The sequence below is a fragment of the Mixophyes fleayi genome, chromosome 12 (assembly GCF_038048845.1).
Source record: "Mixophyes fleayi isolate aMixFle1 chromosome 12, aMixFle1.hap1, whole genome shotgun sequence".
NCBI lineage: Eukaryota > Metazoa > Chordata > Amphibia > Anura > Limnodynastidae > Mixophyes > Mixophyes fleayi.
In genome coordinates this window covers 46,570,925-46,589,909 of record NC_134413.1, presented here as the reverse complement: position 1 = coordinate 46,589,909, position 18,985 = coordinate 46,570,925, and the positions used below count along the sequence as shown (strand labels likewise).

At 36.5% G+C, this 18,985-nt stretch overlaps 1 protein-coding gene across 20 annotated transcripts in view; it reads right to left on the bottom strand.

The window, feature by feature from the left end:
- LOC142108458 (gephyrin) overlaps positions 1-18,985 on the bottom strand; it is a 130,199-nt gene that overhangs the window by 80,413 nt on the left and 30,801 nt on the right. For 9 of the 20 annotated variants that reach the window (XM_075192113.1, XM_075192116.1, XM_075192114.1 and 6 more), the window contains exon 2: positions 3,510-3,566. The exons of the other annotated variants lie outside the window; for them this stretch is intronic. In XM_075192113.1, coding sequence (XP_075048214.1) covers positions 3,510-3,566 — 57 coding nt within the window. The remainder of the gene's footprint in view (positions 1-3,509; positions 3,567-18,985) is intronic. 20 annotated transcript variants of the gene reach the window in all.

Below are 18,985 nucleotides of genomic sequence, written 5' to 3'. Positions count from 1 at the left end.
ATTATCTATATTCTTATCAGTGGATGTTTTTGATTTTATTTTTTGTGCTATAATAGTAATTATATTGTGTGTTATAGAATTAGCAATACAGTGTCTACTATAATTATGTTTTGTAAAGCACATACAGTGCATGTATCTGTGTCAAGTAGTTTTACAGACCAGCTAAACTTCCATTTTAATTTTCGTGCATGGGACAATTAGACAATTATTCAAGGTTATAAATATATGCCACTGGAATCTGAACTAGGTATCTCAGTGTTCTTATTCAGTCAGTGCATTTAAATACTGAACTAATATTCATGAATGGATAGAATAGTTATAATTAAAAGAAAAGAGGGAAGCGAAGAACAAAAAAGAAGGTAGGACTATGTATAGAAAAGGATCACCATGGCATAAATATCTTAAAATTCTAGATGTCTTATTATATGGTGTCACATTAGTTAGCTAAACAATGCAATGGATATTATTTGAAGTTATCTACATTGAATCACTTGGTTTTTTCATTACACAAAAACGAGTATTTCAATAATGAAAATAGAGTTTGCAATTTATACAATGGCCCCTTTATTAAGTACACCTTTCTAGTACTGGTTAGGACCTCCGTTTGCCCAGAGAAAATCCGAAATTCTCTGTGGCATGAATTCAACAATGTGCTTGAAACAATGCTTAAAGATAATGGCCCATGTTGGCATGATAGCTGCAGATTTTTCGGCTACATAGTCATACTACGAATCTCCTGTTTCACCACATCCTAAAGGAGCTCTATTGGATTGAAATCTGGTGACTGTGAAGGCTATTGGAATACTCAGAACTCATTCTTCATGCTTGTGGAACCATCTTGAGATGATGTGTGCTTTGTGACATGGCTCTCTATCATGCTAGATATAGCCATTGGAAGATCCGTAGACTGTGGCCAAAAGGGGATGCACATGGTCAAAAACAATCAGGTAGACTGTGGCATTCAAATGAAGCTCAATTGGTATTAACTTGTCTAATGTGTACCAAAAAAACCAAAACAACATTACCCACAACATTACAACACTACCACCAGCCTGCACTGTTTACACAAGGCATGATGGATCCATGAATTCATGTTGCTTACGCCAAATTCTGACCACACAATCTGCCAACAATAGAGATTTGTCAGACAAGGTGATGTTTTTCCATTCTTTAACTGTCCAGTTTTGGCGAGCCTGTGCTCACTGTAGCCTCAGTTTCCTGTTCTTAGAAGATGTAATTGGAACCTGGTGAGGTCATGTGCTACTGTAGACCATCCACTTCAACGTCCGTGAGATTTGTTAAGTATTGAGTTGCTGCCACATGATTGACTGATTAGATATTTGCAGTAACAGGCAGGTGTACCTAATAAAGCGGCCACTCAGTGTAAGTGTACATGAACAATAATTTGTATTGCGTTCCATGAGCACAATTTTTAATAAGAAACTTTGCAAACAACAGGTGTGACAAGGGTCTTTTAATTTTAACTAATCATGAGAAGAAAACACTGTTCAATTTAAGCAAACCATAAGTCTATATATAAGTCTGTCTATATATCAAATTGTTATAACAAAAGTTTTAAGACTATTTTAACCTGGATATAAGCAGGTTTCCTTTTTCCAAAAGAGAAGTTATATATGGCAGTAGGAATCCAGGATTTGGTGCATCCTTATACTTTTATTAATGTTTTTAATTACATATTAGGTATGCTAAAAACAAAATGTTATTTAGTAGTTTTAAATAACAGGCATAAACATAACATGTTGTTTTATTAATAAATCCTAACTAGACCATTATATGAAGCAATAATTAATGCATATGAATTTTGCAAATAAAACAAACCAATAATATATTGGCTGTAAAAAATTTAATTTCCATTTTCACATTGTATTTGCTTACATCATGGAGTCCAAACAGATTTATTTGAGAATTCTTACCACTAACACAAAATGCTCCAAAATGTAAAATTATTAAACAATTCTAAGGATTTCTATTAATTACAAATAAAAAAACAATACTTTCATTACATAAGGATTCACCTCCCTTGTTATATATACTACATGGTAAAAGCACTACTAGCTGTAATAGTTGTGAGTCTATTTGGGTAAGTCTCCACCAGCTTTGCACAAATGGACTCAGCAACTTTTGCTTATCTTTATTTCAAGTATTGCTCGAGGACTAACATATTGGCCTAGGGCGGCTTTGACCGAGTCACTCCAAGAATTGTTTTTTTTTTCTTGTATTTAAGCCTCTCCAATGTGGCCTGGTTCATTCTGGAATAAAAGTCCTAGGTTTCTTGAAGGCTGCAGGAGTTTTACCTTCAAGATTTGTCTAACTCATGCTCTATCCATTTTACCCTCTGTTTTTTTTAGGAAACAGAAACATCCCCATAGTATTATGCTCTCCTATACTTTACTAATGGGATAATGTGCAGTTCTAGGTTTATAACTAACATAGTACCTAGTGTTGAGGTGAAAAAAAAAAAGTTCACTTTTGGTCTCATCAGAGCATATAGTCCATATCCACTGGCTATGAGGGCTTCCCACACGCTAGTGGATAAACTGTAGGCAAAATTTAATTTATGTTTTCTTATGAATTTCTTTCTGACAGCATCCAATAAAGATATTTGTGAAGTCCCAGGCTATCATTGGCAATGGACATTTTCTCTGACAGGGAAGGCTGTGTGCCACAGGACTCTTGGTAGAATCCCTATCAAGTGTTCTTATTCTATGGATTCGTAGTTTTGAAAACATTTGTTCTACACAAATTTACAGTTGTGCTATGTTGTCTCCAATTGACAATACTCTGGAGCGTATGATGATTTGTTCTTCCTCTCAGAGGTGCTTTTCATTAACCTTTCTTTTACCTTCCACACATATTTAATCTTCATGATGAAACTTAGATGGAAGTGCACTAGCTAACTGTGGAACCATTCACATACAGGTGCATTTTTTCTGGAATCTACGTAGGAAGTTTAAATGTACACATTTGGGAGAAAATCAATTATGTGAATTCATAAGCCAACAGACTGCACCAGGTTTGATTCAGGTGTATCTAAGAAAAGTGAGTGAATACTTTTTCTAAATGACAGCGTACTATGTGCTGAACAGGGGTAAGAATTCACAAATAAATTCTTTACGATTGCAAGATGTAAGAAAATAAAATGTAAAAAATGCCAAAGGGTGAATAACTTTTATACTCAATATAAATAAAAATGCTGGAATTTTTTTTTTACATCTTTTTTTTTTTTTTTAGAACACAGCCAAAACTCCTGAATATAAACATGAATTTATTTGTACGATGCCCTGAAATTAGATTGGGGTTGGCAATTTTCATTCAGTGTGATATATGTCAAATGAAAACATAAAAACAACCAAAACTGGTAAATTACAAAACATTTAAAGGTAAAGAAAAAAAAGAAGAAGAAAAGAATGGGAAAAAAAAAAAACTTGGGGGGAAAAAAAGTGGCCACGGCATGTAATGGTTACAAAAAGGTTTTAAAATATAATTACTTTGAAGGATCCAACTCTATTGGTAACTCCTTTGTTCTCATCCGGACGTGTAACTTGCTATATATCAGGAAATTAATGAAAAAAAGAATAAAGCGTACTTTAAAAAAAAAAAAAAAGTTGATATAATTTTGCAAGATATGCAAATACACAATTAGCCAAAATGTAGGAGCAAAAAGTCTGCAAAACTTGAATAGAGAAGCCGAGATTAGGCATCAAGGCCCAAGGAGAGAACAATCTATGAAGTTTCAAGGTATCAACAAATCATATAAAATGTGTAACCAAAGAACACTTTGAACAACATATTCTCTAAAATAATACCACTTAACTGGAGAGATAAAACCGGGGTTAATTTTACAAAATATAAACTTAATTGAAAACCAGTGTAAAAGACAATTTAACTCAACTGTCTGCTATAGTTTTTTTTTTATTATTAACATTTCCATTTACTGGGAGACCAAGACCAACCATATTTGCTATACAATTCCTGTGACTTAAGACCAACTCATCAATGGCTCAATAACTTGACAAATTCATTTGTTGAACATTGAGGGCCTGATTCATCTTGGAACTCAGTGTAAACACACCTTGCATTTAAATGAATCGCACGCAAGTTGCAAGCACGTCCGCCTGTATTCAAGTACATGCGGATCTCAAGAAACTTTTCCATTTAAATATGGGTATAAGTACGCTCTGGGTATAGTTGACTTTTTGTATGCAGAGAGACAGAACATAGTGCAGGATAGGCACATGCATATGTGCAATATAAAGCCCCATCAGAACGCATGCAAAAAATAATATTTTAGAAAATGAATTTACAACTATTAATGCTATAATCATTAAAAATACACTAAAAACATTTAAATATCTTTTTTAACATAAAATACATAATTCAGGATGTTCTTAACACATACTGTACATAAAACACATTTCTATAGTTCCTCTTACGTGCAAACAATATGTTCTAGCATGCATATGTGTCCGTTGGCACTTACACCTGCCCTGTAGCTGGTGCAAGTGCTAAAAAACACGTATCTAAGAGATGAACTAAAGTTGAACTGGCTGAATGTGCGTACACACTTGTCCTCGGCACGCCCTTACTATACATGCACTACGTGTGTATGCCCATTCCACCCATGGAACCGTAGACTGTTGTAAGAGACCTACACGCTCCAAGATGAATGGGATGTTCTTGTGCTCACTGGCATATGGTCAGGTTCTGGCCATGACCAGAGCGATTTTTACACAGAATACGACACATATCGGCATTTATGTTCCATAATGAATCAGGCCCTCTTGTGAGCAAAATTATGAGAGGTACTGTACGTGCTGACATCTAGAAAGAGATTAACTGGTAGAAAACTGGTTGTGGATTTTGAACAGTGCTGTCTATGAATGAATGTGGTGAAAAAGAACTGTAGAAAGTTTGCTCATGGGTTAAAATGCAACAGAACGGACTAATGTGTTGTGCGGAAGAATGGAGCAAAGACATCAATGTGTGAAGTTGTATGTATAAGTATGAGATGATACTGTGTTCGAGGAACAAGGCAAAAGAAGACTTAACTAGAAGTAGTGTAATTTGTAATGTGCTGAACCTGTGAAAAAGCACTGAAAAACATGATGATGCTTACTATAGTAAGTCTGCAGTTTGAACGAGTAGTAAGCAAGGGTTAAATAGTCAGAGTGTGCATGGAGAGTAGTGAAAAATGAATACAGGTTTAAATAAAAACGGAGGTAAGCTGCTTTAATCTCTCCTACTGAACACGGGGTTTGATGCTAGAAACAGACAGTGGAAAGTGGAGATGTGCAGAAAAGTGAGCAGGAGCTGAATGAGAATGGAAAGCAATATAAGCTAACATAAATAAAATAGATATGAAAAATAACGAAGATCTCCTGATATTCCATCTTTGAAAATGAATTATTATTTTGTCTGGCAAAGCCAAACAATTAATTACCTGGGGATATACTTGACAAAATCTTGCTATCAATTATATCTGCCAACTTTCCTAGAATAATAGAATAAAAAACATCTAACCTGGCAAAACGGAACAAGCTTTTGATCTCCCGGATTGGGAACACCATACCCAAACTTCTATATTTGAAGCAGACCCTAACACCACATAACGTTTTTTAGAACCTTGTGGTGTTAGTGTCTGCCACAAATATAGAAGCTTGTTTTCAAAATTTATATGGGCAGGAAGAACCTAGAGTGAGGTTGCAAATTATGTCTAGACGCCATGTGGGTGGAGGTTTGGGAATTCCCACCTTACTAAAATGCTACCTGGCAACATATATGGCCCAAGGCATCCTATGGCACTCGCCCCCTCACCATAAAATATGGACAACTTTAGAAGCAGACCTAAAAATATATTCTCTCCGTACTCTTTATTATGGTTAAAACCACAAACTCAATCCAGAGAAGCAAACTTGATTTCCACTGTAAAATTTACAGTCTCAATCTGGGATCGCTGTGTTTGCACATATCAAATGAGCTCACAGCACTGACTTTTGGTCCCTTTGTGTAACAATCATGTATTTTCACCAGGACAGAGTATATTTTCACAATTGGACCAGACACAATATACTCTTTCCCCTATACACTGCTCCTCTGATATTTTCTCCAGAGTTTACAGAACTTTGTTTCAAGTTTTCTCTACCTCATAGTGTTTTCTTCCAATACCTACAAATCAGGCACTTCTACCAACTGCTGCGCAAACTAATATCTGCTGACTAATGCTCCCCACTAGATTGCCGCCCCCCCCCCCCCCCTTCGAGAATCGCTTAGTCGTCATAATCCTTCATCCAAGGGCTTAAGCTCTACTCTATACCAGCTAATATTGAAACATAATAGACTAAACATATTGCACAAACCTGCGTTGAAGGGGCATATGGGGAAGACCCAGGGGAGTGGACAATAAATAAATAAAAATAAAAGCTAATTTAGCTAAAACCTTAATATCTGAAACAATCAAAGAGAACATCATAGAAGCTATTTTTCAGGTATTGGGTGTCAACTCGCCTTCACGCTATCTTTCAAATTGCTCAGATCTATGTTGGAGATCTTGTGGACGCAGTAGCAACCTGCTGCAAACATGATGGACTTGTCCAAAAATAAAATTATACTGGCCTGAAGTTCACAAACTAATAAATCCATAGCCAATATTCAGAATCCTGATTCCCCACTGTACTCACTGCTACCTAGGCCCATATCAGACGCACCACATCACACCCAGAAACTTCTAAAACACACCTTAAGTGCAGCCAAATTGCCTCTTTCTGGGAGAATACAGATTCTTCTCCATTAAGAGATACAATCAATAGCGTATCGTATGGAACGCATTAAGGCTACTCTGCATAATACTATTAAAGGTTTCAAAAGAACATGGGCACCCTGGACAGACCACTTTGAGGCTGAACCCACATTGAATGCTACTTCTTTCATCATTTCCAAAACCCACTAATCATGGTGACAGCAACTAACAATGAAAAGTGTTCCTCATTAATTTCCTCAACCTGTTCTAGTTTAATCCCTTTGTTTATGCATCCAAACCTGACAAATGATGAGATTCCATTGCATTTGACTTGTTTTGAGTATGTTATTGGTTACATCCGTATTATTCTGCATTACTCCAAGTTGTTTGCTTTCTATGGACAACTCTCCCTACTCCTCCCCCGACCATATGGATGCCTTAGTTCTACTGCTGTCTACTTACCCAACCCATTTCTTGCATATATTCATGTTACATTTGTTTGAGCTATTACTTTAAAACCAAATAAAAAGTGTCTTCCAAAAAGAATAAAATAAATGATAGATATGAGTTAGATGGATAGACAGATATGAGATAGACAAATGGATAGATATGAGATAGATTATTATTTATTAACAGTTCTTTTTATATATTGCCTACATCTTAGGCAGCATTTCACAGACAACATTAATCATTCATATGAGTCCCTGCGCCCAGTGGAGCTTTCAATCTATATTCCCTACCACACGGACACATATACACCCTAGGGTTAATTTAGTCGGAAACCAATTAACCTACCTTGTGCATCTAGTGCATGTGAGAAAACTAGAGCACCCAGAGGTAACCCATGCAAACACATGGAAAACATACACAGGGCCCTGGTCGAAATCGAACCCATGACCAAAGCGCTGCGAGACAGCAATGCTAACCACTGCACCATCCAAGATAGATAGGTAGACATATCTAAGTGGTTAGCACTGCTGCCTCACAGCACTGGGGTCATGAGTTGAATTCCCGACCATGGCTTTATCTGTGTGTAGTTTGTATGTTCTCCCTGTGTTTGCGTGGGTTTCCTCCGGGTGCTTAGGTTTCCTCCCACACTCCAAAAACATACCAGTAGGTTAATTGGCTACTACAAAAAATTTACCCTAGTCTCTGTCTGTCTGTGTGTATGTTAGGGAATTTAGACTGTAATCTCCAATGGGGCAGGGACTGATGTGAATGAGTTCTCTGTACAGTGCTGCGGAATCAGTGGCGTTATATAAATAAATGGTGATGATGATGATAGATTGATAGACATATATGAGATAGACAGATAAATGTGAGTTAGATACTAAATAGAATGTTTCTAAGTAGTGCAAAATAGGAAAATGGAAAGAAAGGTAACTACTAAATGCAAAGATAATGAGCAGGGAACGATAAGTGGGGGTATGAGGACAGAAGCAAACTGAATGGTGGGAGGACAAAAGAAACTGTCAGGATCGGCTTGGTGAACAATTGGAAATTAGAGGAGATAGAATATAATTAGGAACTCAGCCTCTCTCACATCTACAAAAAAAGCTTTACAATTAACAGAACTTGGGTGTTATGTCATATGTCCTCATTTAGAATCCCAAGCCTTAAACTGAAACATTGTAAAATACATGTTTTGACTTGTTTATTTTCTATGAAACATACCTTTTGAAAGATTTATAAAGTATAGATTTATTTTATTTATTTATTTTATACAACATGCAATAATATACTATATTAAATCAAGGAATCACACAATTACAGGCTGAGAAAATACAGTATAACTTTTTTGATATTTGCATATTGTGGAAGTTGGGTTAAATCGTTAAGTTTTTAACTAGAAACGTACTGCCCTTAAATAAAGTTTTAATGCCAGACCACATTATCTAACTAAATAGACAGCAATGCTTTATTAACCAGAAAGAGACTATATTGTAATTAAACAAAAAGAATGCAATAAGGTGAAAATGAAGGATACCTTGTATATTTTCTACTATCCACATATAGTTTGTGGCTGGAGCTAAAAATATAAATTATTTCAGCTGCAAAGTATATAGCTAATCGCTCGCTGACAGACAGGACATAGGTTGAATTGCATACATGGAGAATTGGTCATTGCATAAACTGGTTCATAGGTCATGTGTGCACAGTCCACTATTTTATTTGGCTGTCTTAATAGACTGTTTATTCATCATTTAGGTTTCATATAACTCATGAAAGTGAAGTACAAAAATAGAATAAAAATAATTCTGTGGATCGGGCATGTATGTTACCAAATGATTTTGTCTATTCAAGTGTGAGTTAATTCCCTCATTCACTTAAGATCACCCCATCAACATATGCTTACTCTGAAATGGACACCAAGCAACACAACAAATACACTAGGAGGCCTCATGTTTTGTAAATAATCTCTACAAAGAGTAATAAAGAGTCTGAAAATCATATGGGAATATGGGGCGAGTGCTTGTAAGCAGGTGTACAGAAAATAGTAGTACAGTTAATAGTAATGCATTATTCTGCATAGACCTTAGAAAATTTAATCACAAATTTAGTTTATTTTTCACCCAATATTAACTGTATGAGAGTAAAATCTAAATACACCAGAAAAACAAAACACATTTAAAACATATTTTACTAGGAGAAAAGAACTGAAAATAATTGTTGTGCTTCATTTGTTAATAATGTGGTTTAAATTTATTAGAACTTTCACAGAAATCAGTACTGACTGGTGGGCTTTAGCTAACAATTGTATACTTAAAATGGCTACAAGTTACCTATGAGGACAATGAACACTGCCTTACCTCCCCACTATGTCTTCAGGATTTCTCCAGCACTGCTTCCAACCTTTAGAACGTATACCCTAAACACAATTAGACTATCCACCAGTCTCCAGTGCCCTAAAAACTCACCTCTTCATTTAAACCTACTTGACCTCCTCTAATTCGGTCACCTCCACAACCCCAAACTCTGCCCCCACTCAGCTCCTCCCACTTTGTGTTCACCCCTCCCCTCTAGAATACAAGCTCGCATGAGCAGGGCCCTCTCTCCTGGTGTTTTCTTTAAGTAATTATGCAAACTTTGATGTTTGCAGTTAGGCAATTTTTGCTGTTTTTGTTTAGTAATTTTGTTGTTTGTTCAAACCCCCTACGGCACTGTGGACTGCTTGTGGCGTCTCATAAATAACAGATAAAATTACAGGGGTCTGTTTATCCACAATGATAGATACTAACCTTTATGCATATTAGAAGTTATGTAACATATTTTATTTCAATTGGTTTAAGTCGCCTCCAAAATTGAATGGTCTTGCATTTATTGCTTGATAAAAGATTGTCTCCTTTTTCAAACACTTATTCTTCAAACCTCCACAGACTGTATTGAATGTTTATTTAGAAACCAGCTTAAATGACATGCTTTATGTTGCACAGGAACCAGCATCAACATTTTAAATTAATATTCACAAGAAAAAAAAATCCAAAAAGCGAAAATAATAGATAAAGAATAGCCTTTCTAATGCGTAGTAGATATTGTGTGGCCTCTAAAAAGAAACCCTAAGGGCTGCAATAAATACAAACATATGGGGTACTTCTTAATATCTTAAAACAGTAAAATTGTATGAAGAAAGTATCAAGTCTTGATTTTTCTCTATTTGCAGCTTTTATTGATGCTGTGACAGCATGGGTTAATATAACTTTCTGTAGCTGTTTCAGGCAACGATGGGCAACCAGAAGAGCCACATGTGCAGGCTTCCAACCTCCAAAAGAGCTGAATATTACGCTTAATTTAATTTTAAAATAACTTTGGCACCCCCACATCCCTCATCCCAAAATGCACCAGCATGCCCACCTGCTCAAAAACAAAACTACATGCCACTCAGATCTGCCACTTGCTCCAAAATAGCCCACATGGCCAAATGTTACGAAACTCCCCCATGCCACTCAGACCTCCCAACACGCCCCACCCCTAACACCAGTAACTCTGATTGATTGTACTGCATGATCTCCTGCAGTGTGCAAGAGGTCACATGAGGAGGAAGCCAGCTGCTCCCATTAAAAGCAGCAGCAGCAGGCTGGGGGCCACAAATGAAGGCTCAGCGGGCCACCTGTTGCCCACCACTGGCTTAAGTCATAATCCATAAAAGCATCAGAGCTTTGTTAAAACATCTGCATAAGTGCATGCTACTTGCAAATGGCACAGGAGTTTTGACTGCAAAAATGATTTGGTGAAAAGCTCATTATCATTAATCATGGATTTTATATTGCACAATTAAATATGATTGGTGTGGACATAGAAATAGTGTGAGTAGATATCTATTCAAAACCAACGATAAGTAAATTGTATCGGTTTTTTTCCCCCAATTCCTCAATTTTCAAACAAGTGACAGTTTCTAAGTGAGTGCGTGTGAATGACAGTCCATTGGTGACTCGTTCAGAATCCTTTGCATGAAACAATTGCCTTACACTCCTCCTTGTTCGGTATATTTTTTTTTACCTGTTTACAGAGTACAGGTCCCAGTGTCTAATGGCAAATACATTTAGTGTTCATGAAACATGAGCGCTTTGCATTTGCCCATGGTGCATTCTGTAAGTTCAACCCTATTGTGACAACACCTAGAACACAGCTAGGTCAATAAAATTATTGACCTATGTAGTGAAAAGGGAGGCATTATACTTATAAGGATAAACCCATAATTGTAAATACTGTATATCAAATGAATCCATTTACAATATGTACTTCTCTGTAAGCTAGGGTGTAATGCAAATTACTTCAAGGCAAAGCCTGCTCTCACAGGGTTAATGACCTAACTCAAGGTGTAAATTTGAGGCCAGAAGTACTGGCCTATTTATTCTGTGGCTCTGCAGAACCAAGGACTACAACATATTATCGACACCTTTAAATGAACAGCTTCTGAGAACTCATGTGGTGAGCTATGTCCTGGTACTGGAGTGGTTTTTGGCACTTGAACAGACTTTGCGGAATCGATCTAGCAGGGGGTCTTATACAAAGAGACATGGGCTTTGTGGCAAATATAATTATATTTCCAAAATACCATTTACAATCAATATAATTAGTGATCACCACATAAATAGTATGATGAATGGAAGCCCATATGTCAAATAAAGCTGCCTTTCACTGAGAGGAAAGGAGTATCAGCTCAACTACTACACTTAACCTATCTCTGTTTGGTATATGGAGATTTGCAAATTTGTATTAGATTTATTAATGAAAAAATTGGGTCTGTATGACACTCCACAGAAAAGATATGTTACATTTTAGCATTGGGTATTAAACAGGGAATATGTAAATTGTGGCTGTAAAACTGTCACAAGCCACCCCTGGAGACAAACCCCTGTAGGAGGGGAAAGGTGGGAAAAGTGTCGTTAAAAGAGAAAACCACATACAAGATATTCAACATTGAAAAGTTGTCCATCTTCCAAGCCAAGTTCCCTTGACACATATTATACAACTCTTATGTAAGTTATACTCTGAAACTTTATACTTTAATTTTACATGCTTTGTTATGTTACGTCATATTTTATTAATCGTGTTTAAAACCTGTAATGATAGTACTTTTTTGTACATTAAATCTGAAATTTAATCAGTGCTGTCCTTATTATTCTAACAGAATTCAGCCTTTAAATACCAGTGTGGGAAGTGTTAACTCTTTTAGCTATCAGAGCGCAGAGTATGTGCAATTGGGTAATTAAGTCATAGGCATACTATGGGCCTTATACGTAGATGGTGGCAGTAGGGGGGAGGTGTAGAAGTGTGTACCTGTGTTGGGGAAAGGACCAGTTAAATCTGTAACCTAAGGAATTGTTTGATGATGTAATAATAATTACATCATAATGTAATTATTATATAATAATCTAAATTATGGGGTCTTTCTTATTAACTTCCCCTTAATTTACATTTACTGTACCAACATATCTACTCCAATGTGATTTTGCTTTAATCAGTGTACATACGTTATAAATATTTGACCCAAGTACCATCTTTCCAAGAGGGAACCTTTTTCCAATAATCATGATCAATTATTTAAACACCAGCCTATACCTCCTGACATGTCACCAACTACTCCTATATGTGTATTTCTTCCCAGACAGTTTGGAGCCATGGAGATCTCACAAGCAAATGAAGACAAGCAAATGTGAGCCATTATTTGCACAGTTATAGAGAGAAGACACGAAACATACAAATAAAAACATTAAACAGAAATAATGGACTTCCCCCAATGAGATTAGAGTCCTGACCAAAGTGGTAATGTTTATTATTTAAACTTCTGTCACTATAATGACTAGATTCACCAACAGTATATATACATGCTCCATTAAAGCAGTTATCATATAAAACTGGTTTGGGATTTTTTTTTATTTAAAGAACTTCACAGAATCATATAAAATTTGTCATTAAAAATCTTAAATTAAGTAATAACTTAATAAAGGTAAACATTTCCAACTCAATAGTCCAGTATTATAGTGTCTTTTTATTTGTTATACTTTCTAATTTTTTTTTATGATGCCGCAACAAGAAAATTGCTTAACTTCAACAACTGTTACTTAGAAACAGGCTCTCTCAGATGCATTTCTTGTAAAGTACCTAATTTATTTCTCTGTCTACTTGACTCTGCCCTTTGTGTTTTTTATGTTTCATGATCTCTCGATAGACAGATAGAGCACATGCACCACAAAATACACATATATATGCATACCTTCCAACATTTGGGAAGATGGCATTGAGACCGAGGGTGTAACTACGGCACAATGAGGGCGTGATCATGGAACGACAGGGGTGTGGCCACACGCTAGGCTGTCCGTTCTCTACTCCCTCCAAACCCCTTCATTGTGGTGCGCACCGTTTATACATTTTACCTTTATGTTTGTCCTCCTCTTTTAAGCTCAAGGCAGTCAGCAAGCTCATTAACATGTTGACATTCCTATTAGCACACTCCCATGTCAGAGCTATCAATCACTCTTTGGTCACAAAGTCCCTCCTTTGTTACATCTGAGGGAATCCCTCCACCAATCAGAAGCATGACTGCTTTAAGCCTCTATGTGGGAGACCTTGAGTCCACTCATGTGTGGAGTAGTGAGTTCCATATAAATATCACAAATCTAGTATCAAATTCTTGGATTTGTGCCCAGCAGCAGTGGACCCCAGGATTGTTACCTCCATATATCACAGGTATTTGCATATTATTAGTGCCCACTACTCCAAGTGGAAACAGAATATACCTAAAGGACAGTTCATGCGCTTATGCCATACCTGTTCCAGCAAATCTTTATTTATTGAGCATGCAAAAAAAATGACGGAAAATTTGTAAACATGTAAACATATTGAGAACAAAGTATACACGATCAGGACACCATCTGGGGATAAAAATCAGGGGGTTTATTAATTGTAATTCAAATTTTCTCATATATGTACTAAGATGCAGTTGCAATCTCTATTATGTGGGGAGGACAACAAGATTGTTAAAAATCTGTTTTAATGAACATAGAAGAAATATATTGATTGGCTTAAGAATACATAGGAGTATATTTACTAAACTGTGGGTTTGAAAAATTGGAGATATTGCCTATAGCAACCTATCAGACTTCAATTATCATTCATTTAGTGAATTCTACAAAATGATAGCTAGAACCTGATTGGTTGCTATAGGCAACATCTCCACTTTTTCAAAGACGCAGTTTAGTAAATATACCCCATAGTGTCCAGAGACATTATATGGAGAGAGACAAAATTATTTCGGATTGTTTAAACATTACTGGAGTGGAATTAGTTAAAGCTGCCCCAAGAGGTAAGGGATAGATATAAAAAGTTATGCAAACATGAGTTGTTTTTGTTTTTTTTATTCTATTTATTAAATACACTCTTTCCTGAAGAGTGACTCTTTCCCGAATCTTTGAACTAGTATGAATTATATATTTTTTCCTTTTTGTTATAGTTTGGTATTCGTTCAACTTTAATTTGTATATATTTTAGTGTAGAGGTTTTGGAATTGTTTGTATTGTGTCATTACTTTAATAATTTACAATAACTGAACATTGCATATAGGCAATGTTTGGACATAAAACCAGATAGGTGGGATGAAATTGACTACATTTATGACATTAAACTTATTTTGAAATTTACAAAACATTTGGAAATCAGATATATCCTACTGATGAGAGAAATGTTTATATAGCACAAATTGATATCTGAAAATAGAGTTTGAATTCTATTTTGCTGTTTTATGGTGATTTGCATGTGTCAAGTTTTGAGAATGACAAGTATTGGTTTGCACAAAGTTTGCTGCTTCAGTGGTTTTAGACTTTTTTTTGTCAGATGTTGCTATAGTATGCTGAAGTAAAATTACAAGCATTTCATAAGTGTCAAAGGCTTTTATTTACAATTACATTAAGTTTATGCAAAATTTGCAGTGTTGACCCTTCTTTTTAAAGACCTCTGCAATTCGCCCTGGCATGCTGTCAATCAACTTCTGGGCCACATAATAGCTTGATGGCCGCACACACGACCGATGGTAATGCTCACCTTTCCTTCTGCTGAGAAGCGTTTTTCCAGATGCCCCAAACAATCTGCAAGGGGATTCATCAGAGAAAATTACTTTATCCCAGTCCTCAGCAGTCCAATCTCTGTACCTTTTGCAGAATATCAGTCTGTCCCAGATGTTTTTCCTGGAGAGAAGTGGCTTCATTGTTGGCTTTCTTGACACCAGACCATCCTCCAAAAGTCTTCACCTCACTGTGCATACAGATGCACTCACACCTGCCTGCTGCCATTCCTGAGCAAGCTCTGTGGTGGTGCCCTGATGCCACAGCTGAATTAACTTTAGGAGACGGTCCTGGCGCTTGCTGGATGTTCTTGGGCACCCTGAAGCCTTCTTCACAACTATTGAACCTCTCTCCTTGAAGTTCTTGATGATCCGATAAATGGTTGATTTAGGTGCAATCTTACTAGCAGCAATATCCTTGCCTGTGAAGCCCTTTTTGTGCTAAGCAATGACAACTGCACGTGTTTCCTTGCAGATAACCATGGTTAACAGAAGAAGAACAATGATTTCAACAATGGCCTCCACAGTCACCAGATCTCAATCCACTAGTGAACCTTTGGGATGTGGTAGAACATGGAAGTCGCAGCATGAATGTACAGCTGACAATCTGTAGCAACTGCCTGATGCTATGAAGTCAACATGGACCAAAATCGCTAAGGAATATTTCCAGCACCATGTTGAATCCATTGCACAAAGAATTCAGGCTCTTATAGGGGAAAGCGTGGGTCCTACCGAGTACTAAAAAGATGCACTTAATAAAGTGGCCACTGTGTGTTCCTTCTCTTTAGGCTGTCATGGTAGAAGCATTAACTAAGCAGGCAGAGCATGAGTGTCAGCTTTACAAATCTTCAGTGCAGAAATGCACTGTATGGATTGATGGATTAATACACAGGACCAAAGCGGTTATGTGACAATATCTCTATTCTCAGCTGTTCAACCTATACGAGACCCCATTAGAATATGGTCCCTTAGATTCAGAAATAGATTCCGATCTCTATAGTGGAGAGAGGGAGATAATACTGGAGTGGAAAGTCAGCTTAAGACTGAGCAATATATTTTTCTTACTTCGTTCATATCTGAAAATGTCAATGGTGGAGATCAGTGGTCCTTAAAACAGTGAAATAAGTTATGCGTATACTGTGTGATAAGCACATAAGAAAGAACAAAATGATACATGAATAGAAATGGCAATGAGAAGAGTTTGGCCATGATGCATAAAACAAAATACATTAAAAACTAGTCTAGGTAACAGCCACAGTTGAGAAAAAAAATCTCTGGGACCTAATAAACTGATAAAACAGTTTGATCATGGTAACTGAAGGCTGAGACTTTTAAATACATAGTATGAAGCATATTTGAAAAAGATGATTGTTTGTTCCCAACTGTAAAGTGCTGTGGAATATGCTGACGCAATATAGGTAAGTATTAATTAGAATAACTTAAAAAACAGTATTGGAAGCCAGGAGTTACAATATTTTGAAGCAGAGGCTGATTCCAAGATTATCATCATATTTATTTATAAAGAGTGTACATTCTACGCAGCACTGTACACTGAGGGGATCATGTTATAATAAAATATATGCAACAACATGAAACAAAGGTCCCTGTCCAAATGAGACTACAATATAAAAGGATTGAGGAAGAACTGATACATGTTATGCCATTGGGGAAGTCATTACAGAGGGAAATGTAAACATTTTATATTGTACGCTATTTTATATACTACTAAACTGACATTAGTAACAGGAGCTAAAATGTACTTCTCCATGAACTCTGAACAGGTCATGAGTGTATATGAGAAACGCAAATCTTACACAGAGTGGAGGGGTTGAGTTAGGAGATATTGTGAAACCAGTGAAGATATGTAGGTTGAGGCAGTTTTGTTTATGGTCTCACATGTCCATTAAGCATTTACATTGGATTTGGTAAAATACAGGTAACCAACGAAAGGATTGACAGAGCGAGCAACAGTCGAAAAATGTTTTATGGGGAAAATTAGCCACTGCATTCAAAATAGATTACAGAGGTTAAAGTCTGGTTAGGGGAATACCAGTGAGGAGGTAATTTAAATAGTCATTGTGGACCATATTGAGTGCATGAATTAAAGTTTTTGCAGTTTCTTGTGTGAAATTTGTCTGTATTCTGGAATTGTTTCTTAGATGTATTTAACAGGATAAAGATTGAATGTGGGGAACAAAGAACAGTACTGAATCAAACATGACACCTGGGCAGCAAGCTTGAGGGTCAGGTTCATTGTTGTGTTGTCCACAAAAATAGAGATGTCAAATACTAAACTTCTTTTGGCTGGTGGGAATATTTGATTTTGCAAGATGGTGGAGAGGTGGCGAGGTGGACATCCAAGATGAAACGGCAGAATGAAATATAGTAAGGTGAGAGATTTGTACAAGATAGCTAAATTTGGGTATCATCCATATAGATACTGAAATTCCAAGGAGCTCATTAGTTTTCTAAGACAAGTGGTGTAGATACAAAAGAGCAGAGGGCCTAGGATTGAGCATTATGGCACACCAACTGGTAGAGGAGGTGGACCCAGAGAAGACTGAAAGAGCAGTGTGCTTAGTAAAATGAGAAGCAGGATAGGAAACTGTCCTGAAAACCTAGGGAAAATAGCTTCTGTATGATAAGAGACTGGTCAACAGTGTCAAATGAAGCAAAGAGGTCCAGCAGAATTAGAAGTGAGTAATTGCCTTTAGATTTAGCAGTGATCAAATCATTGACTACCATAGTCAGTAGTCTTTGTGGAGTGCCTGAACTAAGAGAGTCCAATAGTTTGTGTGAGGGAAAGCGTGTGAGATGAGTGTAGACAAGCCTCTCAAGAAGCTTGGAGGGGCATGGGAGTTGAGATAGTAATCTCAAACTCAAAGAGTTTGGATTATAATTTTTTTTTTCCAAAAACCAGAGTAAGCACTGCTTGAATAATGATGGAAACATACAAATAAGGAGAGATAATTGACTTTAATTAAAGCTGGGATAACCACAGAAGGCAGGGATTTATTGATTTGTAAGGCTATAGGGTCAAGTAGACAGGTAGTAAAGTAGGAAGATAAGAAGAGAATAGATACTTAATCTTCATTTGTGGGATCAAATGAAGAGAAGGTGCCAGAGGGTGCATGGAAAAATTTAAGCAGGCTGATAATGGTCAAGGAAGAGGATACCAATTCATGTCTAATCTTATCAATCTTGTCCTTAAAGTAGTAAGCAAGATCTTGGGTATGAAAATAGTTGGAAAGGTTGGTTTGGGAGGGTTGAGAAGAGAGTTGAATGTATTAAAAAGTGGTCACGTATGTGTGATTATCTTCACACATTACTTCAATTAATTAGGATTAAACAGGCACTTCAGTGATGACACTGTAACACAGTGAGTTAGTAGGGTGCATTTTCCAATATTTGTTCAATCCTTTAAATGGCTACCTCCACTGTATGTAGGTGATTCACTTTTTACGATCAACCAAAAAGAAAAAGATTTCACATCATCAATTAATTTTTCACTGCCTTTGACAGAATAAGCTTGCAATTCTATAAGCAGTAAATCGTTCTGCTTGAGCACAAAGCATAATTATATGGCGATACAACCAGATACACTCAAATAATCAAATTGTACTAGTGACTGTAGACTGCTGAAGGCACTGTAATTTACGTATAATATA